The sequence below is a fragment of the Hippocampus guttulatus genome, chromosome 2 (assembly GCF_054856545.1).
Source record: "Hippocampus guttulatus isolate MCC_2025c chromosome 2, RoL_Hgut_1.0, whole genome shotgun sequence".
Classification (NCBI taxonomy): Eukaryota; Metazoa; Chordata; class Actinopteri; order Syngnathiformes; family Syngnathidae; genus Hippocampus; species Hippocampus guttulatus.
Window position 1 is genome coordinate 22,604,861 of NC_141262.1, and position 18,866 is coordinate 22,623,726.

Consider the following 18,866-nt stretch of genomic DNA (forward strand, 5'->3'; position numbering starts at 1 on the left):
ATTTTCTGGTTGTTCTTCTAAGTTAGACTTCAAGTTGCATTTTGAAGAATTCAATAGATATACTGTATATACAGGTATATATATATAGTCTTGCCAACACATATTTCCACGTTATGGCATGAAATAAATACCCAAGGTCCCAGGTTAAGTCCCATGTGTGAAAATAAAAACAACAACAACAAAATAAAATGTTTAAAAATTATGATAAAGAGATAAGGGAGATGCTTGAATGTGTGCAAAGATGCAATCTGCAAAGCTGCAGTCGAGTGAAAATGCAGGAGGTTTGAGTTTCACATGATATTTACACAGTCATTTTGTGCATAACAACAAAGAAGAACGTTCAAGAAAAAAGTATTCAACGTGTACAAATGAATGGGCATGAGGCTACAAAGTTTGTTTTGAATAGTTGTTTTTTAGTAGTTGAATTAATACTGAATTTTGAAACCAATGTACATCATTTTTATTCATCGCGATTTCAACATTAATCAAAATATTTTTTTCCCCCCTAAATGCCTCGCCCTCCTTAGTTGCCATGACTTTCGTTCCTAGTTGGACAACTGTTCGTCCTAATGCGAGTCTGTCCGAAAAATGTCCACTTGTGCGACGTGTCAAAAGCCACGGAAGCAAATACGACAAGCACCCAGGTGAGTTGCGTGAGTTTTTTCTTTTTGTGGCAACTGTGCACGGCATATGCTTTGGTGGCCATGTAAATGTCAGCGACTTCATCTCGACTAGCCTTGCGCTGACTGCGCCATGAGCACGCCGACTGCTGATCCAGACCTCTTATCTAATTGCCACTGCAGCAACACTGACTGGGCACAACATCAATCTCTCGCTGCTGCCTTCTTCCTACCGCCACCCTTAATCCGTTGTGCCATTCCCTCCCTCCTACCCCGGCGGCTCGTCCGCCTGGGTTCGCTGACGCGCCATTTGTGACTTTCGCTTTGATTCGTTGGGGATGGAGCTGGGGTCGTCCCGACTTTTGAAAGTTGGACTGTGTGGAAAGCAACAGGAAAAGCAATCTTGAGAGCGAACAAAAAAAACCCCCTCCAGTAATGCTAACGTATGGCACGGAATGACGTCTCTCCTTGGACTCAACTCTCCTAAGGACGTACGCACCACGCGGCAGCTAAATATACTCTTGTGCACTATTAAAATAAGCAAATGCTCCAATTATGTCAGCCTCACGATCCCATTGCTCGGTCTGACTGATATTTTTAGCGCCTATTCAAACCAAATGTAGTCCCCCCCCCCCCCCCCCCCTTTGTATTCAAAAGTGTTTTGGACATCTTGATTGTCTTTTGCAGCTCGCAGCTCACATTCACCGCAAGCATCTTTTACATTTGCATATGACCAGATCTTGCTTTGTGTGTTGAATATTTCGGCCGCTGGGTTGCATCTTGGCAGGACCCAAATTCCTCCCGTGAAACAAGAATACGCTGACCCTCAGTGGGTAAACACTGACATTACTCTACACTGCACAAGTGGCCGACTTTGCCTCAGTTTCTTCCAAATAGTAAGCTCGTTTTCCACATCAGAATGACTATTCAGGGCACTACGAAAATGGGTACGTCTTATGAGTCGGGATCCCGATCTTGATTATGTGATCGGAAAATCGGGCCCGATTACGTAATTTTCAGATGATTGGAATCCGGGGTAATTCATGGCAGCTACAATGCGACAAAATATTCCAGAGCTACACAGATATTGCCAAAAGAAAAAAAATATCGACACATTTTATACTACGCAATACAGCGGACGTGCTGAAACGCTGTCCAGTCGTGCAGTGATAGTCAGACATTTCTTACTGTCGCCCCTAGTAAACTGCCACGCTGGCGCGGTCCACCGCCGTGTTCATCCTTCTCACGTTGAGCTCTGCGGCGAGGCCTCGGGATCTCTTGTAAAAAAAGAGCGAGAGCTGGCGGTCCATGAGGAAGTTGTGGTAGAGGGTGGCGAGGCGGGTGCACAGCACCAGCTGCCACTTCTTGTTTCCCACATCCATGGCTGCGGCCAGAGCTAAGTGGTAGTAGCCTGCCGCATCAAAAGGTTCCTGGAACGAACAAAGGCTGATTGGACAAAAAAAAAAAAAAAAAAAAAAAAAACAGACTGAAGGGACCAAAAAAACAAAACAAAAACCCCCCCCGAAATGAAGTAATAATAATAATAAATAAATGAAGCAATTATTTCAGGAGATGAATGAATTCTTTTACAACTTTGGCTTTCTGTCCAAAAAATCCTGTACCTTCAGATTGTAGAAAAGGATGTCGCCCAAGGTCCGATAGACCCTGGCGTAGTAGAGCGCTTCCTCGTCGAACTGCAGGGGGGCCGGGCAGAGGCTCAAGGTCTTCAGGTAGTAGTGTTCGGCCAGCTCACACTGACCTAAACGGTGATACAAGGTGGCCAGACGATGGTAGGCCACTCGCTCGTTCAGGTGCTCACCTGCATGGAAAGGCGCCAGTCGCTGTAGAGACAGTCAAAGCCAAATCCAACAACAAAACAGGCCCTTCCTGTTTTCCTTCTGCAAATGGAAAGTGCAGTTCGACGACCGCGAGCGCTATGCAGGGTGCCCGCTAGTGGTATGCAAAAGATTGATGGAATCCAAATTATTATTTAAGTACATTTTCTGATTTTAAGGGCAAAATTAATGTTCAACTAGTGCTCATTGTTAGAATGGCTCACAATTATATTCAATATACTTTTCAGGAATAAAACCCTTGCCATTTTTTCTATTAAAACTTCCTACTACACTTCTGTATTTTAAAATTGGTCATTGGTGGTACCAAGAAAAAATATTCACCAGTCGGGCGATCGCTCACTATGCTGAACAGAGGCAGAGGGCCCCATAGCCCAAATTTTGCTTCAGGCCAACTCTGAAGTATGTGGTCAATCCAGCGGAACAGCAAAGATTTGCCCCCTTTCCTACCCAGCGTGATGCTGATGTCCAGAGCGGTGTGAGCAAACTCCACGGCCTCCCCGTACAGTTGGAGATTCAGCATGACTTCTGTCAGCTTGTTGCACAGCCTCAGCCTGCTGGACGCGGCGCCGCTCTTGGCGGCGATGGGAAGAGCGCGATCCTGCGTCAAGCGTACAACATGCCAAAGGATCAAAGATACAAAAGTCAACCCCCGATCACTCCTCTGCTGGAAAAACTCACAGAATGGGTTTTTGTGCTCAGGCCAAAGCAATCGTGGTGTCAAGCAACTATACTTAAGTGAGTTGAGGAGTTTCTTTTTGATTTTCCAGATTTTTATATGATACATATGTAATTTTACATGGCAAATTTTTTTTTCTCAGGATTTTTGAGGAAAATGTCCAAACACCGATTTGGAGGCACCTACCCTGTAGTACATGATAGCCTTGTCTCGGTCCTGGCTGCTGTTGAAGAAGACATCACCGGCAGCTTCCAGAAGCTTCAAGATGAACTTGGTGTCTCCTGTGCTCAGAGCGACATCCTGAGCCACCTGACCACCACGTGAGGCAAAAAAGGAAAGAAAATTCAAGAGAAGTAAACGTTTGAGAAGTGGGGTTTTTTTTGTTTTTTTTGCCAGTCAAACTTGGCCGCTACAGTTTTAGTCATCAAACTGACCAATCAGAGGACAGAAAAGTGCTGACGTTTGTGGGCACCGCGAGGCAAATTTGAAATCTGACCGGGTTCACACTTGCTCCTCAAAGCACTGTCTCGTCATCCACCAATCGTTGCTTCAGTTAGTCGTCCCATTGCTAATGTAGCTGCAGTAACAATGGCCTTCTCCACAGATTGTGATGATTTGGCACATTAGGCTGACACGGCAACGCGGAAAAGCTGAAATCTAACTGGACAAAATCAAACAATCAACCAACCATCCACACACCTGCACGTAAAGTTCCACCAGTTCCACCTGGCCGAGGAGGTGGTAGAGCTTGCCGGCTTGTAGCCATCCGTACGCTTCCTTCTCCTTGCGGCCCAGGTCGATGAAAATAGCCAGACTGCTCTTGGTGTGATCGAGAGCTGCGCGATAGGCCCTACAGATGGTGAGGAAAGCACTCATTTCAGGTCCTGATGAAAACAATGACTGGAAGAATTCTACAAGTTAACGTCGAGCACTTGACTAGTAGTCAACCTTTTTTGGCCCACGGACCGGTTTCATGTCAGACAATAGTTTCAGGCCGGATAGACACAACAATATAACATGTTATGACCTGCGTGTGGTATTTTCGAAACATAATAATAAACACGAATCATGACAGGAGGAACGAGGATCTGGCCGCAACATTCTCTGGTCGCTATGGTAACGTTTAAACGTGCCTTCAAAATAAGATACATCGCAAATAAAAAGTGCATGAAAAATACGACCCATATCGCCGCTTATTATGCTGAGCAGCCTTGATGCGTGTGAATCTCCTGTTGAGATAAAGCCGTATTAGAAATAGGACTCCTGATACTGTCGATTAAATGTAGCCTTCTTTTTCTTGAAAGTCATAGGGTCCTCTTCTGTCTCCTGGCTGGGCCTGTACCCCTCCCGAAAAAACATTTTAAAGACGTTTTTTTTTTTAATGCGGTAACCTATCACGTGACCGAGAAGCGCGCATTCACCTGTGTCAAAAGTGACAAAATGTAGACTGATATAACAGAGAACCCGGTAATATTTCAAAATAAAACATCTTTCAGATTCTGTGCGACCCGGCACCAAATGACCCGCTGACCGGCGGTTGGGGACCCCTGATGTAGAGCACAATTTTGCCTCACTCGTAACATACCGTAGTTATTTTACTAGTGCGTGGATATGTCATATACTGTAGTAGTGACAAATAAGATGATTCAACACGCTAGAAGAACGACTCTACATGTTTTGGCTCACTAGTCGAGATACATGTTACTCGTGGATCAAAGCTGTGCACTAGTTAGCAACGGCATGCTACAAGTACTACGAGTGACATCACCAAAATCATCGGTCAAAAGCACACCTGTGGGTGGCCAATGAGAGGAAGAGCTGGCTGATGGCTTCCTGCACGTCGCCCTCCCGTTCTCGATCAGGCGTCCCATGAAGCAGCCGGACCTGGTACTGGCTGTAGATGATACGCCGGGCCCGGTCTGGACTCTCCCACTCGTAAAGGTGGCACAGACGTCTTACCGCCGTCAGCTGGCCTGCCATCGAGATGATCCGTTGTAGTCTCTTACTCTGCATACATTCTCAGTAACTCAAGATAGAATTCCGGAATATTGGCAGGGAATAAGGACATCGTCTCATTTTGGATGCAACGACGGAAGAAGGCAATTTACAGTCTGAGAGGTTGGCTTTGATGGCCAGCAGCAAAGCCCACTCGTAGCATCCTTTCCCGTAATGCATCCGCCGCTCCTTCACGCAGTGTTGTCCCAGCTGCAGCAGCACGGCGATGAAAGTCGTCTCGTGTCCTCCATCCAGCGCGGAAAAGAGCCGCACAGACTCCATCAGGTGCTTCTGCGCTAGTCCTTTAGCTCCAACCTTGAGACACAGCAGGCCTTTGTGAGAAGGAAGGAAGCACCTCGTCGTTTACTGAGATTCCACTCAGGTCATCATCGGATGCTAATAAGGAGATGAAATACCGAGGTTAGCAAGCGCCACCGCCCAGTTTGGCGTGTCTTCGTACTCCTGACAGATATCCACAGCGTGGTGATAGCTCTCCGCTGACCTCCGAATGTCACCCATGCACCCGAGTGCCACGCCGCGCATGTTGAGTACCAGCCCTTGAAGCCAATCAAATAGCCAACACTCATTAAGTCACGTCGTTTAAGTCCAACTTAAGTCGAGTCTCATGAAAACCAAGTCATCGTCAAGTTGCGTCTTCCATTAGTTTTAGTCATGCAAGTCGAAAATTGGCGAGTCAAGTCATCTTTGGTCAAAGGTAGAAACAAGATTGAGGTCCAAACACCAAAACCCCACAAACCTTCCAGCGGCGCGGTGCAGTGCTCCGGCAGGGCGTCCAAGACCGTGTCTAATATGTGCAGCCCCACGCTCGGTTCATGGTCGTGGATATGGAGCCATGCCAGCCAGATGAGGGCGATCTTCTGTTCTGCCATGTCGGGGTGGGAAGGGGCGGCGCCGATAAGACCGCGCATGAGTCGGATGGCGTGGCCCAGCATCCCGTGTTGGTAAAAAAGCTGCGAGAGACAAAGGGCCAGCTGGTGCTTCAAAAGCGAACGTGATTCGTGGCCTGGCGCTCCTTGACTGTCGCTCAAGGAGAGACAGCGATGCAAATATGGAGCCAGGTGGGCTGGGAACGAGTCCCTGTCGGTGGTGTTGTCAGAGACGAGGAGCAGGCTGCTGAGGCCGTCGGTCAGCGTCGCAGAAGGATGCAGCAGCGCGCTAACGGCAGAGCAAATACTAAGATGGCGGAGGCCCATTTCCCTTTGCAGCCTCCCTAGCGTTAAATGTCCTCTGCTGGGGGAGACGCTCGACCTTCCCTGAGCTCCTGCGCAAAGAACAAGGAGCCTCTCTAAGTAAGGGACAACTTTTGGCCTCTTTTTCTGAATCCAGTGGTGCCTCGCCAGAAGATAGCAAGCTCGGGCTTCAGCCATCGCGTTTTGAGACAAGATCGCCCTCTTGAGGGCGTGTTCTAGAACCGAGCTTTCCTTCACACATTCCAGGCAGTCCGGCGTGCCCATTAACAGGGCCGCCAGTCGCTCGGACATGCCGAAGAAGCTCTCCCTGTTCTTCTGTAACAGATAAACGCCGGCCAGGTTGGAATAAATGCTCGCCAACAGCCTGAGGTCGGCGAAAGTTTCCCGGGGAACGCCGAGCGCCTCCTCAAAGTAAACGCGGGCCTGGCTGAATTTGGACTTGGCGGCGCTGAACTTGCCCAACAGGAAGCACAAACGAGTCTGGGACCACAATTGTCGTTTCTTCCTGGCGGTTTCTCTGGCGACGGACAGAAAGGAAATCAACTCGTCCTCGCATGAGTGGCCGCAGAAGATGGAGGAGGACACGAGTTCGGGACTTAGTATGTAAAAGGCTCCGAACTCATCTTTGTATTCACGTCCTTTCAGAAAGGACAGCAGAAAAGTGATGCTCCCCGCGCGTTGTCTTTCTTCAGCTGGTTGCACAGTGAAACAAGGAGCCAGCGCGCGGTGGCCTTCAATTGGATCCATCGCTTCCTCTTGGGTTCTCGTACAAACACACCGAGGGGATCGATGCTTTTGTCCATCGAGAAGCCGCGCCGTATTTTCCAGGAAGTCAGGCTGAACTGGGGCCGAAGGACATTCTGAAAAAATGAAAAACAAGACGCTGAGACCAGAATCTCCCTCATGTCCTTTGCTTGGGACTCAGTCAGTGAAAGAGCCAGTCGAGAAGGACTTACTTGACCGATTGGTCTTGGAGTCTTGGTAACTGAACACATCTGCGATTGAACAATAAAGAGCACACGTTTGTATCTTGCATTCATCGCCAGACTTGCATCAACTCCGTTTGATGCTCAAATCAAAATCGGATCCCTCGAGCGTCACCGGGGACGATGAAGCCGGAGTTCTTGTTAGCAATTTCAACGGATTCCTTTCTCAAGTTTGCCATCGACAGATGCCTTTTGATTGATCGCTTTTACATTTTAGACTATTAGGAGAGCTTTTTGCAATGGATTTCTATCCAGACTCCCCTTTATAAGCACAAAAAACACAAAAATGTTTCACATTTTTACCTAGTTTGTAGTTCCAGCCAATATCACTTTGAGACGTGCTCTTGAGGAGAGCAGTAGTTTCCTCAATGACGCTGTCTTCACGCAGATTGTAAAAGTCGACTTCTTCCCCAACTAAAAGAGCGTTTACCGAGCTGGACTCATGATAAAACAACAACAAACGACACGTCATTGCTTCCGGAAGCCATTTTGCATGCTCCGTTTTCATGTTGCAGGGGTCACACTCACTCGTAGGTGTCGCCCGAGGGTTTCACCTGGCTCGTCCGCACAAGACCCGCTTCTCTCGTTTCCTCTTTCATGCCCAAGAACCAGCCGTGACAGGATACCAGTCGTCCCACGATGATGATGCGATCATCCGGGGACACACTGAGCTCATCTGGGCTTTCGGCATCATATCGCGTGGCGGCCACACATGTGCCTGTGGCTGAATACGACAAGATGATGAGTTTAGAAAAAAAAATTAACAGGATATCTACTGTATGTATTTTGGGCCCAAGATTTACAGTGCGTCCCAAGCAGTGTGCCATGAGAAATGATCAATTTTCACTTAATTGGTCCGAAAACGATTTATTTATTTACACCAACTATCTGTGCTGGTGACCTATAATGATAGGCAGAAGAGTCAAATATTTTACACAGATAAAGTGTAAACTGGGATGAGCTCATCGTTATTTCACTTCATGACACCTCGACTTCATGAAGGCCTCAGAGAGTTGTGAGCTGTTGCATAATAACACCACATTTACTCTCTCAGCTCATTAGTACGGCGCTAATATTAGTCATTCTATGCAGAGGATAAAGAATACATAATCATGAGTGCTCTCATATTGTAAGTGTAACGTGCCAGTGCTGAATCATGTGTTCAAACAGTACAATGCTCGTATCTCAAGTCTGTGCGAGCGAGTCAAAACAAACAAACAAACAAAAAAAGAAAACCAGACTGCTCATATCTCGAAAAACTCATAAGTGGAGTCACTCATGTGTCATGGTACCCTGAATGTGCCTTGGCTCAAGAAAGGTTGGGAAACGCTGCAATAATCCTGTGGATGCAAATTTCCACCGTACCAAAGTGTAGAGGGAAGTCACGAACGGGTTTCCCATCACCAACCACAATGTTCTCTGTGCAAGACTTAAGAAACCACCTGCGGACACATCACAAGAAACACGACAGACACTTTCATCGCCACTGCGGAGTGCCGTACATTCACTCCACCGGAAAAATATTGTCTGCAATCAGCCCCTGTTATATTGCGGTTCATCTTTTGTGCCAGCGCTATTTTCCGCATGACTTTTAAACAAACTTTTTTTTTTTTAATTGGGATTTTGGTAGGATACGAACTGGCAAGTTTCACTTTAGAGTTGTGCGCCTACAGTGCATGACCATGTTGTGCCACAACCTGACAGGGAAAACTGAGTTCAACTAGCCGTAGCTACAGTTGATGTAAGAGCAAGAAGAGGCAGTGAAGAAATCTTATACTGGATGGTTCGGTTGGATGTTGTGCCGTTGAAATAAACAACGTTTCATTCACTTTTGTTGTATGTGTTGCTGCTCCGTGTCTGTTAAAGTAGCAGTTGTTCTAAGGTTAACAATTACATTGATGCTAACGATACGCCGTTAGCCCGTCTATGCCATTTAGCATAAAATGATAGCATTAAGCTAGTGAACGTTGTTTTTCGGTTTACAGTAAATGTCAACTGGGAAGGACAAATAAACAATTTTAAAAACATTTTCATAAGGTCTCTCTGTGGTGTGTTTTTTTTTTTTTCACCTATCAGCCGGCGAAGCCCGGTCTCGGACCCGATAAGCAGGGCTTCACTCTGGCAAGTGTTCCTAATGGTTTGACTCACTGATGAAAAGGTATGATGGGCTGCAGCGTAGGTTTGGGCGCGGTGCCTCGGGCCCCGTCGGCCAGGCAAAGGACAGTCCAGCCCGAGTCCAGGAAGGGAGGCTCGAAGAGCGCAACGTCGCCCTGCTCCAGGTAGAGGTCAGCTCCAGAGGTGCAACTGTCAAACATCTGGCTGGCGGCGCAGCGAGCAAACAGTGACCCTTGGCGACACAGATCACAACACAGAACTCGTTAAATCTGACCAGCTGACAAGAAGCAAGTCAGTATTCTCTCATCTGCATATTATTTTCTTGTACGTGTTGATGACTACCGTCTTCTTTGTATAAACGTACCTTCTTGCATGAGGACACACGTGTAGATAACATGAAGCGTGTCCTCCGGAGTGGAAACTTTGATTCCAAGATGGTTTTCCAAAGAAAGGAGCCACATCTTGTGGTCAAACAACAGATGCTCCATGCAATGACCCAGCCGACCTTTGGCAATTATCATCAAGGAGCCGCATGAAAAACATTTCGCAAGCTCAAGGCTGAAGCTCGATGTAAACGTACACAACATTCCCAAATTACCGTGCGTGAAATAGGTTGTGAACTTCCACACTTCCTCGAATGCCTTGAACGTGACAAAAATCACTCGGTCTTCACTGTCGACGGCGATCAGGTGAGCAGACAACTCCTATTTGACACAATATTTCTTTTTAGATTCATATTTCTTTCTTGGGTCGATTGAGTTCATGCCAGAGCCTGTATTCTTGGACATAAGTACTTCCACTTTTACCAGAGTTCTTTTTTTTTTTTCACCAGAAGTCTCCGCACTTCTGCTTAAGTACAGTGTGTGAATATTTTCATCATCTCTGCTCGATTCTATTCAAAGTGTACTAATTCCAATGCAGTTGTCCCTCGCCCCTCCCTTACCCGCCCAAACTGCTTGTAGAAGCCGAACATGAAGCTTCCAAGTGTGTTTTTGTGACGTACCTCAACGAGAGCGCTGAGCTCAGTGCTGTCGGCCTGCTGAATGCGCAGTTTCCCTCGCAGCATTTCCTGCAACTCCTCATGTGCAGGAAGACGCTCAGGACCCATGACCACATCCAGGCGCACGGGCAGAGCTGAGCACAAAGTGCACCAAAAAGTCAGGGATCGGCATCCAAATGTTCCTGAAAGCCTTCACACCGACGTCAGTCATTTCTTTTGAATAACTAAACAGTCAAAGTACAGCAACTGAACAGCACAAAATATTTTGTCTCATTGTCAATTCTGTTTAAAAAAAATGAGTTGCCTGTACTTGCTGTGCAGTATGATGCAGGCTTCAAGATTAATCAGTGACTGCAGAGGGTGAATGTATAAACAGCTTGAAATGGACTCACATGACATGTTTATTACCTGGGTCATTTGGGCTTTTAACACATCCTAGTTCTGTTCACGAGCTTCAGAGCAACGCATGCAATATGGCAAGTATGCAAAAAAAACAAACAACAACAAAAAAGCAAACAAAAAAAAGAGGTAACCTGTTGGAAGGTTCTCATCAGATGTTCCCTTCGGACTGGCAGCCTCTCTCGAGAAAGCAGCACCTGGAAGAAACATGGAGAGAAAAGAAGGCAATCCATGAAAAATGTATTTGTTCAAATTGTCGCAATGTTTTCCAGCTAAAAATCAACCACGATCAAAAGGCTGTGTTGAACATGTGTATGATTAGCAAGATTGGCGACAACATGATGGGGGAGGCGGTACTTTTTCATACCAAGTCTGCTGTGTCGTCCGCTGTTTTCCATCGTACTGGCTTCTGCTGGTCACACAAGCACACTGTGAGGACACACATCAGCACTTCTCTGAGGAGGAAACAAATGTCAAACCCACAGCGGCTGCTCTGGCTCTCCAAAATAAAGGTTAATGAATTATGTGGGCATAGACGGTTACACGAAAAGTCAAATAAACACGTTTAAGATATTATTTGACTTTCACGATTGTACCAAATTTAAAAGTAACCCTGACCCTCATGGTGCAACTCTTATTTTGAGGCTACACTCAATTTCCTCTACTTCCCTGGATAAAATTATGTACAGGATTTTATTTTCCCATATTGCTCCTTCTGTCCTGGTATTTGTTGGTTAATCCTCACACAATGAGCAAACAAACCACTTTCCCCCCCAAATGGAAAGTGTGGGTGCAGGGGGGGCCGGGGGCTGCAGGATGAGAAAAAACACTGAAAGCAGCCAGTTTGCTTTTCCAAAATCAGAATCAGAATCAGAATCATCTTTATTGGCCAAGTATGTAGAAAACACACAAGGAATTTGTCTCCGGTATAACACGCTGCATTAGTATCATCGTAAACAACAAATCATTGAACCATTTTAGAGTAACCAGTAGCAGTATTTGTAGTACAAGAAGAGTGACTACGTCAGTGCCTGTTTAAGGAGTTAATGGCTAGAGGGAAGAAGCTGTTTAAGTGTCTACTGGATTTGGTGCGCATGGATCTGTAGCGTCTGCCTGAGGGGAGTAGCTGGAAAAGGTGGTGGAAAGTGTGCAAAGGAGCAGAGAGGGCTGCTACAGTTTAACATACTGACAATTTCTACAAAAGTGAATGTTACCCAGCTTGACATAATGTGCATCTCAATTGACTATTTCCAAAATCTTCATCAATCAGGGATATTTACCAAAATAAAACTCAGATACATTTTAATGTTAATATGAGGTTATTATCATAGCCAGTTTGTGAACTGTAAGAGAAAAAGTCTGCCATTATTATGACAATAAACAATGCAAGGCCAACAGCCGACTGCGGCGCAACAGACCAAATAGGTTAAAAACTGATCAAGCCTGCAGCATTGTGTTAAAGTACTAAAAGAAAAGTTGGACGTGGCGTCCACAAATCATGTGCCATGGAATTAGCCGATGACAGTAGCGTCGTCACTTCAAAGATTGTTCAGACTTTCCTTTGTAAGGGAATTGTTTGACACTGGGTCAGAGGTTTGCATGCCAGACCGCTGGGCGGCGGAGCTATATAATACAGCATCACAGAGCAACTTCAAATAAATGCAAGTAAGAATGACTCGCAGCGGATAAACAAATGATTCTTATTTCAAAATAACAGAAAAACGGTGTTTCTTTTTCGGTTGCACAATCTCAATTAACGCAAAAAGAGAGATAAATAAAAACTATGATACTACAAAATCTAATCAAAATTCGCCATTATAAGGCTGCCGTCGATGATTGGAAGCTTTCCAACGGACCTCATTTTAATCATTTACTTTGACAATCCACCACTGGGTGAGCCTTGCGTCGGTAGCTGCGAGGCGCTAGCTTGACACCGAAAGGTTGGGGCCAAGTCAAAACAATGCATCTTAAATGGCGTCTACAAATTAACGGAAATCTCGAACGCCCCATGCTCGATTGTCGATTCTCAGCCGCTATTGCCCTCTGATTCGCGACTCGACCTTCCGCCGACGCTTCGTTTGCATTTCCCCGACCTCGCGCGGATGTTTTTGTCGGCTGCAGATGGAGGCGGCTAGCGGCCGCCTGCTTTTAACGTAGCCTGCCGCGGGGCATCCGAGAGCAGAAAGACGGGAATACATAACGAAAGACAAACGCACAGACCTCCAGACGAGCACAGGTCCCTCTTCTACGTCGGTACCGGCTCCGGTCCCCATGGCGGACTAGAACTCGTGCTCCGTCCCGTCATGGCTCCGTGCTCCGTGGCGGCGGCCTGCCGCAGCCTGGCCCTCTCGACGTGGCTGCTGTCCTTCTGCTTTGTCCACCTGCTGTGCCTCGACTTCACCGTGGCCGAGCGGGAGGAGTGGTACACGGCCTTCGTCAACATCACCTATGTGGAGCCTGCCACCAAGGCGCTGCGCACCGACAAGACCGAATGCGGCCGCTACGGGGAGCACTCGCCCAAGCGGGACGCCAAGGGGGTGGTAGTCCTGCCCGCCGCCCTGCACGACCGCCAGGCCTGCGACCCCGCCACCCCGTTCGTGGCACCGGCCCACACCGGGGCCTGGGTGGCTCTGATTGCCCGCGGCAACTGCACGTACAAGGACAAGATCCGGCATGCCGCCGAGCGGAACGCCTCGGCCGTGGTCATATTTAACGTGGGCTCGGCCAACGCCAACGACACCATCACCATGCCTCATGCAGGTACGCCTGGCGCTTCCCTTCCCTCTCCTCTCCTCTCCTTTCCTTTGTACATCTCTTGATGAGCACGGATTTGGGGTGAAATCTTGAAATTAATCTACAATTCTCAAGATCATAAAGGTGAACCTAATTTGACCATCGTCGGCTCAAGATGACGCCTCACAATTCATCAACTGTCCCTCAAACAGGAGGTTAGAGTCTCACAGGATGACATTGGCAAGTTGCAACTTTGGGACTGGAAGAGTCACAGAAAGGAAGACAAGTAGACGGACGGACATCCAACTGCTTTGGTTAAAATTTGTTATTCAGGATGGGTGCGAGAGGAACGAACAGTTGGGACACGTGTTAAGGACTTCAGGGAAGGTCAAATAAAGTTCATCTGTAAAGGTTGCATTGCACTTATGGTTCATCCTTAAATTTCACCTTAATGCCAGATATGCCTTTTGGGGGGTAGGTTATGCAGCACGGTGTGGTGTTCAATTCCTGGCAAGTGATTACGAGTGACATGTAGAAAAATAGACATGTCTAATCGAGCTGCCTGCAGATGATAAAGCGCTCTAATAAATCTCTTGAGGGTTTTCCTCTAACCTTTTTAACCGTCCTTCTCAGGCACAGGCGATGTCGTGGCCATCATGATCCCAGAGCCCAAAGGTCGCGAGGTGGTGTCGCTGCTGGAACGTAACGTGACGGTCACCATGACCATCACCATCGGGACCAGAAACCTGCAGAAGTACGTGAGCAGGACCTCTGTGGTCTTTGTGTCCATCTCCTTCATCGTGCTGATGATCATCTCGCTGGCCTGGCTCGTCTTCTACTACATCCAGAGGTTTCGATATGCCAACGCGCGAGACCGCAATCAGGTTAGAAACGGGGCGTCCACACGAGGGCTGGGTTAGGAATCGCTGACTCAGCCTCTGGATATACAGTAGTCATGTCATGTTTAAGTCCTCTTAAAATACCTCGGTAGTAGTTTTATACGATGCAGGAATCATTCGCTCATTTCCAATTCCATATTAAGGACATTTATGTAGATGTTTTAGGGAACTATTTTTGGTCCACTATACGAAATGGAGCTCTTTCAATTGCTCTGAAAAGTTATACAATCACCCGATTATGCCACGAGACTGCGCCAAAGCAATACGTTTAAATCAGTCAGTGATTCCCAGACCTGCTTTGAACTGGAGCGGGGAATAAGCCCTACTCACCGTCCTCCCCTGCAGCGCCGCCTCGGTGACGCAGCCAAGAAGGCCATCAGCAAGCTGCAGGTGCGCACGATCAGAAAGGGCGACCAGGAGACGGAGGGCGACTTTGACAACTGCGCCGTGTGCATCGAAGGCTACAAGGCCAACGACGTGGTCCGCATCCTACCATGCAGGTATTTTTACCCCTCACATTATTTACCCACTTCCTATTATGGCCATTGGAATTAATCAGAATTCACCAAGTTAAAGATTCTCTGAATAGGGAAATAAATATAGTGGCGCCTTTTTAACTCAAAACACTTGTATTGCAAATCATTGTTGCCCAATGAAAGAATGGAAATATATCAATCCCCCCCCTCCCAACCCCCACAAAAAAATTCCAATTTTGTTATTTAGGGAAAAATAGCACTCTATAATATTGTCTTTTATAAATAGAATGGAAAGTATTAATATGTGTGGTTTAATGCTACAATTCAACGTGCTGCTCCCGTTCTTGAGCCTGCCATGGCCAACAGGAGGGAGTAATGTATTGCTGCAGACATAGAAGTGTAAAGTTTTACGACTCAATCAATTCATGCAATAGTGGTTCTTCACAGATGATAAGATATATGCCTATGAGTTACAGAAACGTTTGTGTGTATTTCATCGTTTGTTTACCAATCGTTTGTTATCTGTTGTTTAAAGGGTTGTAAAACTGTAATTATCAATGCTGACCATTAGCATGTCAATGGGATTTTACATAAGCATTTGCATTAAGCTAGCAGGTGTTAAATTTGAAAACACCGCAAGTAATTAGCTGCGTTTTATGTTTAGTTTTAGATTAAATGTGTGTCATCGTTTGTTTACTAATATCTGTTTCATCGTTTGTTTACTAATATCTGTTGTTTAAAGGGTTGTAAAACGAATTATCAATGCTAACCATTAGCATGTCAATGGAATTTTACCTAACAATTTGCATAAAACTAGCGGGTGTTTATTTAATTTGAAAACACTGCAAATAATTACCTGTGTTTTTATTTTTAGTTTTAGATTAAATTGATCAGTTCCATGGGACGTTACAAAAATTCTTGAGCGTAACTTACCTGGAAAGTTAGCCGCAAAAATCGGACTCCACTTGTGTATGTTCTTGAAGACATTTGTTCCACAAGAGCTGCGTGGACCCATGGCTACTGGACCATCGCACGTGTCCCATGTGCAAGATGAACATCCTGAAGGCGCTGGGCATCGCTGTGAGTACGGCGGCGCCCTGCTCGGCTTTCACTTGGCATCATTTCTGCTCTGCCCCTCGTGTTCAGTTGAATGCCGACTGCCTGGATGATCTCCCGCTGGACTACGACCTGGCTCTGGGTGGTGGTGCCGGACCGTTGGCGCTGGAGGCCGTGGTTTCCGGGGCGGCCGGTGACGGCACGCTAAGCGAGGGAGGCTCCTCTGTGGTTCTGGATCCGGGGGTGCGACGTATGGGACTCCCGCAGGACTACCAGGACCCACCCGACACCCTGAGGGACAGTCCTGTGACAGCCACCACCGACACACATACTGGTGAGCTTCACGCTGTGGCGCGATGGGAACTTTCCTTGGAAATTATTCTTCCGTCAATAATATTACAGAAACTTGTCAAGTCACTTACAGATACAGTCGTAGACTATTCTTTGTGTCTGCATGTCGATATTACACTGGCTCCCAGTGGGCAAGGTGGGCACAACATAAGGAGCAGCGCAATTCATTGAATGGCTGTGCGTTGAATTATTACTCTGTCTTTATAAAGTACAATTTTGTAGTGTTACTAAAAAACTGTCATTTTTGAGGGGTGTTGGAACAGATTAATGCTATTTCCATTCATTTAAGTGGGGAAATATGATTTGAGATCCAAATATTTTGCATTACCAGCCTTGTATCTCAAGGCACTGCTGGATTGTATCGACAAAATTAACCAACCTCACTTCCCTTGGAAATGTGGCAGGATCTTGCACATTGACTGGAAATGTGGCGCTGAGCATGTCTGTCTTGCATGCTGCAGGTGAGCTCCAGCCGATGGCGAGCAGCGTCTCAGTGGCGTCGCTGGTTATCGCCGTGGAAACGGGTCTGTCGGATGAAGAGGGATCCTATCAAGCATCTCAAATGGAGGACAAGTCCTGAGAGGAACCTTGAAAAATGTAAAGAAATAGTACATTTCAAAAAAAAAAATCAAAATGGGAGACATGGAAGAGGACCTTTGAGTTTGACCCGGTCCCAACCGTCATCTCAACCACAGCAGGTTTCCCCAAAGACCGGGTCGACTTAGGTTGGGGTCGTTCTCCTCTGCCGGGATGGAAACTGTTTCACGTCATCTCATTCCTCAATCGTGCCCGGCGTCCCAAATCTCCACTCCTTAGCTTCTGGCGGATTCTCGCTGAACTTCCTGAATCCAGAAAGACCCAAAACCGTTGACAAGGAAACAACTGAAACCAAATCTCACTCCAGTCACGAGTCGAGTCAGACTTAAGGTTGACGTGACAAGTCTGTTAACAGGTAGGAATTCAAGGTTACGTCATGTTTTAGGAGTTTAATGGAAAAGAAAGTTACTTTTTTTTTTTACGTGGCTAATGTGCAAATCTATGTTGTGACTGAGCAAGTTTGTCTGACTTGACGAACCAGAGTCATGACTTGCTTGAAATTTAGCGGCCGTTTGACATGATCTGCTTGTTTTTTTGTTTTTTTTGGGTGGGGGGGTGGACTTACACATGTGACTTCCTCCCACCTCTGGTTGTCTGCTTCGTCTACCTTCTCCGGAATGTTCCAGGACTTGGTACGTTCACCTCTTGTCCTACTCCAGAATCCCGCCATGAGGCCACTGGATGAACAATTGTGCCGACTTGGTCCCGGCAGCGTTCTAACTGGCAGGGCTCCGTGTTTGTATTTGCCCGCGTGTCCAATTGTAGGGCTCATCCTCCGTCCCGCGAGAAGATGGCAAGAGATGTTGGTACAGCAAGCAAACAGATTTCGACATTGGTCCCGTCTGCCGACAATCAATGTTTGGGTCTCGTAAGATTTTTCTCTTCCGCTCTTCCACGCCACGGAGAGACGACGCTTAGCTACGAGAGCGCGAGATCGTCATGTATTTTGCTACTAGAGGAGATGTTTATTTTTGTAATGCCAAGAAGACTGAGTGGATTCTCCCTCTCCTGCTGCCGGCGTCTTCCGCATGGTCAAGCAGCGCCAAGCAACGGGACGTCCTAAAGGTCACAATTGTTTCCATGTTGAGTAATGAACTTGCACAGCTTGAATCAAAAAAAAAAACGGGTGTCAAACTCCTTTTAGACGCGGGTCATGTTGTAGCTATGGTTTCAACGGAAGGCATGGAAAATAGTGCCAAGCAAATATTGAAGCATACTGTCCAATTTGCTTTCAAAGAAAGGTTTGGAGAAATCAAATGTGTGAAGTGTCAATTTGAGTCCAGGTTTTCTGCCAAATTGAAAAGAACAAATTCATCAGGAAAATTAAGCAGACAGGTTGCGTTTGCTTGATTGGGCCGCCTCAAATTGAGTTTTGCACCATCCGTTTTGTCAAGTGGAAACATGATGCCATTCTTTGGATATGAATAGCATTTCAAGGTCCAACTGCAATGACATTTTACACTCATCTTGGTGTTGATAGGTCATCAAGAAACTTCCTAGGATGATTTTGTTGGGGGCTGGGAGATAAACTTTTTTTTTTTTTGGTCGTCAAACCTTAACTTGCTATCTATCCATTTGTTTGATCACTTGAACACGGTACAGAGCTTGTTAGCTGTAATATGTGATGATGATGACGTATTGTCGTGGCTGCTTTTTCTTTTGTGAATGCTGTTCGAATTAAACTTCTCTCTGTTGTGTTGTAAACTTTCACCTCGTTGGTGATTATGCGCAGACCTGTTCATTCTTTGATAAGATAAGATATCCTTTAGTCCCACACTGGGGAAATTTACAGCCTCCAGCAGCAAGAATGTAGGCAGAAAGAAGAAGAAAAAACAAACACCGTCCAATTAAGTGCAATATAAATACAAAATGGATAAATCGCAGTGCTATTTACAG

The 18,866-nt window shown here is 46.4% G+C and overlaps 2 protein-coding genes across 5 annotated transcripts; one reads left to right on the forward strand and one right to left on the reverse strand.

Moving 5' to 3' along the window:
- Positions 1 to 1,258: 1,258 nt before the first annotated feature.
- Positions 1,259 to 13,216, reverse strand: sh3tc1 (SH3 domain and tetratricopeptide repeats 1). The gene is made up of 20 exons (XM_086103384.1): positions 13,079 to 13,216; positions 11,226 to 11,267; positions 10,993 to 11,055; positions 10,463 to 10,593; positions 10,058 to 10,163; positions 9,824 to 9,964; positions 9,493 to 9,691; positions 8,710 to 8,786; positions 7,873 to 8,068; positions 7,648 to 7,778; positions 7,315 to 7,353; positions 5,905 to 7,218; positions 5,564 to 5,704; positions 5,261 to 5,479; positions 4,945 to 5,125; positions 3,852 to 4,002; positions 3,339 to 3,461; positions 2,924 to 3,074; positions 2,243 to 2,439; positions 1,259 to 2,050 (listed from the first exon to the last, which is right to left on the reverse strand). Exons 2-20 carry the CDS (start codon positions 11,254 to 11,256, stop codon positions 1,817 to 1,819), a joined length of 3,825 nt encoding a protein of 1,274 aa, XP_085959510.1. The 5' UTR covers positions 11,257 to 11,267; positions 13,079 to 13,216; the 3' UTR covers positions 1,259 to 1,816.
- On the forward strand, positions 13,162 to 18,674 carry rnf150b (ring finger protein 150b). Of its 4 annotated transcripts, none has more exons than XR_015099281.1 (6): positions 13,162 to 13,618; positions 14,225 to 14,475; positions 14,836 to 14,990; positions 15,950 to 16,356; positions 16,835 to 17,602; positions 17,736 to 18,674. XR_015099281.1 is itself a non-coding variant. In XM_086103406.1 (6 exons), exons 1-5 carry the CDS (start codon positions 13,162 to 13,164, stop codon positions 16,951 to 16,953), a joined length of 1,389 nt encoding a protein of 462 aa, XP_085959532.1. In that variant the 3' UTR covers positions 16,954 to 16,970; positions 17,069 to 18,674. The 4 variants fall into 4 exon arrangements, 3 of the variants coding, with proteins under 3 accessions (XP_085959532.1, XP_085959544.1, XP_085959524.1); XM_086103406.1 differs by having other exon boundaries at positions 16,835 to 16,970; positions 17,069 to 18,674; XM_086103418.1 differs by having other exon boundaries at positions 15,950 to 16,046; positions 16,113 to 16,356; positions 16,835 to 18,674.
- The last annotated feature ends 192 nt before the right edge of the window (positions 18,675 to 18,866 follow it).

Coding starts and splice junctions, on each gene's coding strand:
- sh3tc1 (XM_086103384.1), bottom strand. CDS start 11,256: ATGGAAAACAGCGGACGACACAGCAGACTTG. Junction 10,164..10,462: donor AGCTCAGCGCTCTCGTTGAG/GTACGTCACAAA, acceptor TGTGTCAAATAG/GAGTTGTCTGCTCACCTGAT. Junction 3,462..3,851: donor TGGTGGAACTTTACGTGCAG/GTGTGTGGATGG, acceptor CGTGGTGGTCAG/GTGGCTCAGGATGTCGCTCT.
- rnf150b (XM_086103398.1), top strand. CDS start 13,162: ATGGCTCCGTGCTCCGTGGCGGCGGCCTGCCGCAGCCTGGCCCTCTCG. Junction 14,476..14,835: donor ACGCGCGAGACCGCAATCAG/GTTAGAAACGGG, acceptor CCTCCCCTGCAG/CGCCGCCTCGGTGACGCAGC. Junction 16,357..16,834: donor CACCACCGACACACATACTG/GTGAGCTTCACG, acceptor TGCATGCTGCAG/GTGAGCTCCAGCCGATGGCG.